Source organism: Salvelinus sp. IW2-2015, linkage group LG18, assembly GCF_002910315.2.
Source record: "Salvelinus sp. IW2-2015 linkage group LG18, ASM291031v2, whole genome shotgun sequence".
Classification (NCBI taxonomy): Eukaryota; Metazoa; Chordata; class Actinopteri; order Salmoniformes; family Salmonidae; genus Salvelinus; species Salvelinus sp. IW2-2015.
The window spans coordinates 16,200,638-16,210,280 of NC_036858.1; the positions used below are offsets into that span (position 1 = coordinate 16,200,638).

Below are 9,643 nucleotides of genomic sequence, written 5' to 3' on the forward strand. Positions count from 1 at the left end.
CCATTTAAGAATGATGGAGGCCACTGTGTTCTTGGGGACCTTCAATACTGCAGACATTTTTTGGTACCCTTCCCCAGATCTGTGCCTCGACACAATCCTCTCTCGGAGCTCTACGGACAATTCCTTCAACCTAATGGCTTGGTTTTTGCTCTGACATGCACTGTCAACTGTGGGACCCTATATAGACAGGTGTGTACCTTGCCAAAACGTATGTGTTATGGCTTTAACACCCCCTGCTATATTGTGGATAAAGAGTTGTCTGTCTAACAGAACACAGAGGATGTTCTTTAATGGAAGCCTCTCCAACATAATCCAGGTAGAATCAGGAATTCCCCAGGGCAGCTGTCTAGGGCCCTTGCTTTTTTCAATCTTTACTAATGACATGCCACTTGCTTTGAGTAAAGCCAGTGTGTCTATGTATGCGGGTGACTCAACCCTATACACGTCAGCTACTACAGTGACTGAAATGGCTGCAACACTTAACAAAGAGCTGCAGATAGTTTCAGAGTGTGTCACGACTTCCGCCGAAGTCGGTCCCTCTCCTTGTTCAGGCGGTGTTCGGTGGTCGACGTCACCGACCTAGCCATCACTGATCCATTTTTAATTTTCCATTGGTTTTGTCTTGTCTTCCTTCACACCTGGTTCTAATCCCATTAATTACATGTTGTGTATTTAACCCTCTGTTTCCCCTCATGTCCTTGTCGGAGATTGTTTGATTGTATGTTTGTGTATTATGTGTTGMTGCGCGACGGGTTTTGTACCCACTTTTTATTATTTTGTCATTTTGGTTTTGGAGTTTTGTGAAGCACTGATTAAACGACTCCGTTTATACCAAGTTCGATTCTCCTGCGCCTGACTTCCCTGCCACCAACACACACCCATTACAGAGTGGGTGGCAAGGAATAAGTTAGTCCTAAATATTTCTTCAACTAAAAGCATTGTATTTAAGACAAATCATTCACTAAACCCTAAACCTCAACTAAATCTTGTAATAAATCATGCGGAAATTGAGCACGTTGAGGTGACTAAACTGCTTGGAGTAACCCTGGATTGTAAATTGTCATCCATAATAAATACAAATACATACGTCCAATTAATTGAATTTCCCACAGGTAGACTCCAATCAAATTGTAGAAACATCTCAAGGATGATCAATGGAACAAGATGCACCTGAGCTCAATTTTGAGTCTCATAGCAAAGGGTCTGAATACTTATGTAAAGAAGGTATTTATTGTTTTAATATATTTGCAAACATTTCTAGAAACCTGTTTTCGCTTTGTCATTGTGCGGTATTGTGTGTAAATTGATGAGGAACATTTTTTATTTCATCAATTTTAGAATAAGGCTGTAACGTAACAACATGTGGAAAAGGGGTATACTGAATTCTTTCTGAACGCACTGTACAATTTTCTGTAAGGTCCCTGAGTCAAGCAGCGAATTTCAAACACAGATTCAACCAGGAAGTTTTTCCAATCATGGTGAAGCTATTAATTAATATTGATCAATACAACCAGTCACTACAAATATATGGGTGTCCTTCCTAACTCAGTTGCCGGAGAGGAAGGAAACCGCTCAGGGATTTCACCATGAGGCCAATGGTGACTTTAAAACAGTTACAGAGTTTAATGGCTGTGACAGGAGAAAACTGAGGATCGATCAACAACATTGCAGTTACTCCACAATACTAACCTAATTGACAGTGAAAAGAAGGAAGSTTGTACAGAATAAAAATCTTCCAAAACATGCATCCTGTTTGCAACAAGGCACTAAAGTAATACCGCACATAATGTAGCAAAGCAATTCAGTTTTGGTCCTGAATACAAAGTATTATGTTTGGGGCAAAACCAATACAACACATTACTGAGTACCACTCTCCATATTTTCAAGCATAGTGGTGGCTGCATCATGGTATGGGTATGCTTGTAATCGTGAAGAACTGTTGATTTTTTCAGGATAAAAAAAGTAACAGAATGGACCTGAGCACAGGCAAAATCCTAGAGGAAAACCTGGTTCAGTCTGCTTTCCACCAGACACTGGGAGATGAATTCACCTTTCAGCAGGACAATAACCTAAAACACAAGGCCAAATATACACTAGAGTTGCTTAAAAAGACGACATTGAATCTTCCTGAGTGGCTTAGATTCTAACATGTATTGACTCAGGGGTGTGAATACTTACGTAAATTACATATTTCTGTATTTCATTTTTAATAAATTTGCAAACATTTCTAAAACATGTTTTCACTTTGCCAATATGGGGTATTGTGTGTAGATGGGTGAGAATAAAATATAAGTAATAAATGTTCAATTCAGGCTGTAACACAACAAAATGTGGAATAAGTCAAGGGGTATGAATACCTACTCAAGGCACTATCTTTACTTTACTATTTCTATTTTAGAAAATGTTTACTTATACTTCACTACATTCCTAAAGAAAATAATGTACTTTTTACTGCATACATTTTCACAGACATCCAAAAGTACTCGTTACAGGAAAATGGTCCAATTCACACACTTATCGAGAGGACATCCCTTGTCATTCCTACCGCCTCCGATCTTACGGACTCACTAAACACAAYTAATTCATTTTAAAATTATGCTGAGTGTTTGAGCGTGCCCCTGGGTATCCGTAAAAAAACAAAAAAACATGTCAATTGTGCCATCTGGTTTGCTTAATCTAAGGAATGTGAAATTACATTTACTTCTGATGCTTAAGTATATTTCAGTCATTACATTTACTTTTGATGCTCAAGTAGGCCATGTTAAAAACCAAATACTTTTAGACTTTTAATCAAGTTGCATTTCACTGGGTGCCTCTCACTTTTACTTCTATTACGGTATCTTTAATTGAATTAAGTATGACAATTGGGTACTTTTTCCCCTCACACACACATACACACACACACACACACACACACACACACACAACACACACACACACACACACACACACACACACACACACACACACACACCACACACACACACACACACACACACACACACACAACAACTCACCATCTCCACCTGTCGCGGGTCAGCTAAAGGGGCACAGCGGACGGGACTGAGAACTGGATCTTGGTTTTCCTCTCCTTGTCCTTGGCATCTGCGTCCATCTCTGCAGGCAGCACCGGGTCTATAGCAGCTCTGACAGTCCGACCGTTCGACAAGGAGCCAAGCCACAGATGGCAAAGGTAGAACAACTTGGATTGGCTGCTCGCTTGTTCACTCCACTGGCAATTACACTGAACCCTGATGCTATCCTTGAGAAAACAAACGCAGGACTGCAAGTTAAATTGATCTCATTGACCATGCACTGGGCTTTGACTTGGAATTTCCCCTCCTCTCCTCTTGCAATCGTTTTCTCTTTTATTTGGGTGTGTGGTCTTTGGTGCTCCTTCTTCGCAGCTCTTCCTGACTCGTGCTCACACGCTCTCTCTATTTGTCTGCCTGTGTTGAGGCTGTCAACTAGGTCTGCCTCTCTGTGAGTGGTTGGAGAGAGGAGAGAGGGGGGAGAGGGAGAGAGTAAGAGAGAGTAAGAGAGAGAGAGGAGAGAGAGAGGAGGGGGATTGAGTGTGTGAGTGCGCAATGTTAAACTGAAGATGATTGGAGCTCAGTATAAAACATAATCTCGCCATGTGCTGCTGTAGTGTTTCGTGTCCTTGAACCTTGCTATTCTGTCTGTGTGTGTGCGCGTGCGTGCGTGTGCGTGTGCGCGTGTGCGTGTGCGTGTGCGTGGTGTGTGTTGTGTGTGTGTGTGTGTGTGTGTAAATGGAAAAGATGCATGTACTGTAGTAGGGAAAAAACAAGCTTCCACGTCATATCAGATGAGGAACCTTAAAGTAATACTAAAGTCAAAACACCACTTCAGTAATGTATCAAAAGTCCAACTTGAAAACTCTTCAGGAAACAAAACGTACATTGAGCCTGTCACGAAATGACTAAGTTAAAATCCTGATACTGTTCAACAATGCTACAGATAACAGAGCGTTGCCACTGCTGATACAACATTGATGGAATTAGATTTAGTCTAATGGTTTGAAATGTTCCCATTGCATGCATGTTGTGTTATGAAAATGTGAGCAGGGCACCTCAAAACAAACCCTAGTCAATACATAAACCAATCGTTTTATTCAGTTTTAAATCTTCATTGTCTTTTTTCAACCTTCATCATTGCATTTCAAGAAAATGCTAGACAAAATCCTTACACACACAGCATAGTAATAAAACAATGGAATTGCAATGGAAACCCTATTGCCATGCAACTATTACTGTACACATGGTATTGTGTATTAGTTACAGCGGCCAGTCCTAGTGCCCAGAGGGAGGGATGGAGGAGGAAGGGAGATGGGGGGGGATGGGAAAACAGGGAGGGATTATAGGAGACAGGCGAAAGGATTGGGGGCAGGTTGTGAGAGGGAGAACGGAAGGAGGAGGAAGAATCACAGCTCACATGTAAACATAAACACAGTGTGTGCAGTTTGGAGTGGCCTCGCCTGTTCTGTCTGGTCTGTCTGTCTGTCTGTCTGTCTGTCTGTCTGTCTGTCTGTCTGTCTGTCTGTCTGTCTGTCTGTCTGTCTGTCTGTCTGTCTGTCTGTCTGTCTGTCTGAGCCTAGTGCCAGTCAGAGCTGGACAGGGCAGGGGGTCAGCAGGGCACTGGGCTGCTTACTGACGCGTAGCACTAGCTACACATAAAGTGAGCGAGGGAGGGAGTGGGAGGGAGGGACAGAGAGGTAGATGGAGGGAGGGAGGTGGAGAGAGGAAGAGAGAAGCAGAAGGAGGAAGGAAAGAGAGGGAGGGATGGACGCAAAAAGGGAAAGAGAGGCGAAAAAAGAAATGAGGGGGAGAGAGAGAGGGTGAGTGAGTGAGAGAGAAATAGTAATTATATGGGGGAGGGGGGGATAAATTGTTAATACACTTGTAATTGAATGCAAATTAAAGCAGAATCTAGTGTTTTGACCTGCAGCTGTGAAAGCAATCACCTCCACTACATGCTGATAAATCACACAGGTAAAGATGCAGATGTGAACAGTTATTTACTGGTGGAGGCTCCACCTGGGAAAACAGCCAGTGGACTTAACTGGGGCACCAGAGACTCCAAGAATGTACAATACTGTATTATTCCATCTGCAGTTTTCGGCTTCATCCGCTATAGGCTCTGGTCAAAAGTAATGCACTATGTAGGGGATAGGGCTCCATTTGGGACACAGCCATCTTCTGCATCTCTACCAACGGCAGGTGATGGTAGTTGGGAGCAGCCTTCTGGTTGCCAGTTCACCTAACAGTACTATTGCCAGGCCCGGGATTCAAACCACTCACGTTCACGTTCCCATGGGATTGAGCTGCACTGTGATTATTGCAGTTGCAACACATTTCAAGGTGTCTTCATTTCTACAGTAAATGTGGAACGGACTGCCATGGGAAAAGATGAAGAACTTGAGAGGATCGTGAAGCTATGCTACTGTAATATAGATGGCGCCCTCTACCTTTCAAGAGTAGCGGATTGCCATTTTCATAACTAAGATTGGCACAACACACATGCCAGGGCTAGGGGAGGGGAAAAAGGTGTGCACATCCAAACAATATGTAATAAGCATACACACACACAACCCCCTCCCCCCTCCCTCCAAATAGCCCCTCCCCCCACCCCTCCTCCCTTAACCCACACCCAGGATATGACATAAGCTGATAAGAGCAGGCACCGAGGGCAACGTGGGGGCACGATGAGCAGGTCTCTCTCATCACTCTAAACTAAGGCTAAATACAGAGATTACCCCACTGCTGCCACTGCTCCTCCTCCTCTGTCAGTCCTGTGATTATGATGGGTTGCGTCCCAAATGGCACCCTATTCCCCATGAGGTGTTCTACTTCTGACCAGGTCCCATAGGGCTCAAGTCAAATTCAGTGCACTACATAGGGAATAGGGTGCCATTTGGGACGCGGCCATGGTGATCTCCACAGATTCACAGACTCTGCTGAATGAGGACAGGAGAGGAGAGAGGCCACAAATTGATGGGATTAATCCACAAGAGAAAGGGCGGGGAGATAGAGAATGGAGAGATGGAAAGGGTGAAAGATAACGGAAGGGAGAGAGAGGAGAGGGGAGGGAGAGAGAGGGGGGAGAGGGAGAGAGGGAGAGAGAAGGAAAGAGAGAGGAAAAAGAGAGAGAGAGAGGAGAGAGAGAGAGAGAGAAGAGAAGAGAGAGAGAGAGAGAGAGGAGAAGGAGAGAGAAGAGAGAGAGAGAGAGAGGAGAGAAGAGAGGAGAGAGAGAGAGAGAGAGAGAGAGAGAGAGAGAGAGAGAGAGAGAGAGAGGAGAGAGAGAGAGAGAGAGAGAGAGAGAAGAGAGAAGAGAGAGAGAAGAGAACAATGTTTTAAAAATCATGTGTTCGTTTGTGTTTATGAACATTTAGGCCTTACAATTCACCATGGAGAAAAATTGAATCGTTGGTTGGTCATGGTCGATGGTCATGTCGGTACAATTCCTTTTCAATTCAGTCAATTCATTGTAATAAACCCGAAATTCCAATTCAATTATCCGCAATGTTTCTGTATGAGAAAAATGTGGAATTGGAATTCAGTTAACCCCAAACCTGTGGTGGCATCAACCAGTCTTGTTGCCAGTGTAAAAAGGCCTCACAATGATGGATGTGTAGGTATACTACTAAAGTACCTGTATAAACCACTAGATGTCACCCATGCATCATATTCAGAGTCAGTGCTCAAAGGTGCTGATTTATACACTGATTGTACAAAACATTAAGAACACCTGCTCTTTCCACGACATGGAATGAACTGGTGAATCCAGGTGAAAGCTATCATCCCTTATTGATGTCACTTGTTAAATCCACTTCAATCAGTGTAAATGAAGGGGAGGAACAGGTTAAAAGTATTTTTAAGCCTTGAGACAATTGAGACGTGGATTGTGTATGTGTGCCATTCAGAGGTAATGGGCAAGACAAAACATTTAAGTGCCTTTGAACGGGGTATGGTAGTAGGTGCCAGCGCACTGGTTTGTGTCAAGAACTGCAACACTGCTGGTTTTTCACACTCTACAGTTTCCAGGTGTGTATCAAGAATGGTCCACCACCAACGGACATCCAGCCAACTTTATATAACTGTGGGAAGCATTGGAGTCAACATGGGCCAGCATCCCTGTGGAACGGTTTTGACACCTTGTAGACCCCATGCGCTGACGAATTGTGACTGTTCTCAGGGCAAAAGGGGAGGGCGCTCTGCAACTCAATATTAGGAAGGTGTTCTTAATGTTTGGTGTACTCAGTGAACACCAACTGGCATATTACACTTTAATGCATTTAACCAGACTTCAATCCCTTCAGGGGAACAGAAACAGAGTCATAGGCTATTAGGGCCGTATACAGTTGAAGTCAGAAGTTTACATACACTTAGGTTGGAGTCATTAAAACTCGTTTTTCAACCACTCCACAAATTTCTTGTTAACAAACATGTTTTGGCAAGTTGGTTAGGACATTTACTTGTGCATGACACAAGTCATTTTTCCAACAATTGTTTACAGACAGATTATTTCACTTACAATTCACTGTATCAATTCCAGGTGTCAGAAGTTTGCATACACTAAGTTGACTGTGCCTTTAAATAGCTTGGAAAATTCCAGAAAATTATGTCATGGCTTTAGAAGCTTCTGATAGGCTAATTGACATAATTCGAGTCAATTGGAGGAAACGCGTTCTGTCCCTAGAGATGAACGTACTTTGGTGCGAAAAGTGCAAATCAATCCCAGAAACAACAGCACAGTCCTTGTGAAGAGGCTGGAGGAAACAGGTACAAAAGTATCTATATTCACAGTAAAACGAGTCCTATATCGACATAAACCTGAAAGGCTCTCAGCAAGGAAGAAGCCACTGCTCCAAAACCGCCATAAAAAAAGCCAGTCTGTGGTTGTGAACTGCACATGGGGACATTGGAGAAATGTCCTCGGGTCTGATGAAAAAAATTGAACTGTTTGGCCATAATGACCATCGTTATGTTTGGAGGAAAAAGGGGAGGCTTGCAAGCCGAAGAACACCATCCCAACCGTGAAAGCACGGGGTGGGAGCATCATGTTGTGGGGGTGCTTGCTGCAGGAGGGACTGGTGCCTTCAAAAAATAAGATGGCATCAGAAGAGGAAAATTATGTGGATATTTTGAAGCAACATCTCAAGACATCGGTCAGGAAGTTAAAGCTTGGTTGCAAATGGTTCATCCAAATGGACAATGACCCCAAGCATACTTCCAAAGTTGTGGAAAATGGCTTAAGGACAACAAAGTCAATGTATTGGAGTGGCCATCACAAAGCCCTGACCTCATTCTATACAAAAATTTGTGGGCAGAACTGAAAAAGCGTGTGCGAGCAAAGAGGCCTACAAGCCTGACTCGGTTACACCAGCTCTGTCAGAGGAATGGGCCAAAATTCACCCAACTTATTGTGGGAAGCTTGTGGAAGGCTACCCGAAACGTTTGACCCAAGTTAAACCATTTAAAGGCAATGCTACTAAATACTAATTGAGTGTATTTAAACTTCTGACCCACTGGGAATGTGATGAAAGAAATAAAAGCTGAAATAAATCATTCTCTCTACTATTATTCTGACATTTCACATTCTTAAAATAAAGTGGTGATCCTAACTGACCTAATACAGGGAATTTTTACTAGGATTAAATGTCAGGAATTGTGAAAACTGAGTTTAAATGTATTTGGCTAAGGTGTATGTAAACTTCCGACTTCAACTTTATCTTATTTTAGCGTTGGTGATAATAGGTTGGCAGGATAGGTTCTCAACTAGGGGGCCTAGGATCCTAGGAGGGCCTCAGAGAGCTTTCAGGTGGTCCCTGAAAAGCCAGGTAGAAAACTAACAAGTAGAAAATAACAGCAGTAAGGCTGAAATATCTCACATTTGATAGAAGAGTACTGTTTAACAGGTATAACAAAATTAAAAGCAATGTTTAAAAGCAATGCCTCTCCTTCCTTGATAACGAATACCGATCCCAATTTACTCTTACTTAAAAATGCAATCTTTGAAGTAGGGGTTCCCCAGATTTTCTGAAAGCATTTTATGAGGGCCTCGAAACAGAAAAGGTTGAGAAACACCGGCCAAGAGGTTTAGGGCCGAGCTTAAAAACTGAACTATGGGAACCTGAGGGCCGCTGGTCTCTGATACCAGGTACCATCTCTTGCCGTCGTGGACTTGAGCAAGGCACTGAAACTGCTCTACATCCTTGAGTGCTGCTCTGTGGCTGCCCTGTGCCACCCCATGTGTGTATATTTCAGGAGGTTTAGTTAGGCAGAAGACACACTTCTGTTTCTCAAATGGACAATGAAGTATATATTATATTCTATTCTATTTTATTTTATTCCAAGAAAAAGTATCCTAAAGCGGGCAGCCGCAGAGTAATCCACTTTTGGGCAGAAGCTTTTCCCCCCACAACGACAACCAGCAGAAATAGCCTAGAGGTGAATTGCACCTTGGTCATACCAGCACCGTGGCCATCTATTTAACTTTGCTCCCATCTTGCCCATAACATAGGCTATAACTAAACTTAGTTCATAATAATGACTAATTATTCATGAGGTATTTCAATATTCAGCGTCATCTGTTGTAATGGTCACGGTAATGTAATAAAGGAAGG

General features: G+C 42.9%; 1 protein-coding gene across 1 annotated transcript in view; it reads right to left on the bottom strand.

Annotated features, from left to right (window-relative positions):
• The window catches only part of LOC111977583 (protein phosphatase 1 regulatory subunit 1B), a 38,966-nt gene extending 35,763 nt beyond the window's left edge, over nt 1–3,203 (bottom strand). The window contains 2 exon segments of the mRNA XM_024147627.2: nt 3,018–3,043; nt 3,046–3,203. Coding sequence (XP_024003395.2) covers nt 3,018–3,043; nt 3,046–3,115 — 96 coding nt within the window. The 5' untranslated portion in view covers nt 3,116–3,203.
• Nucleotides 3,204–9,643: the final 6,440 nt, after the last annotated feature.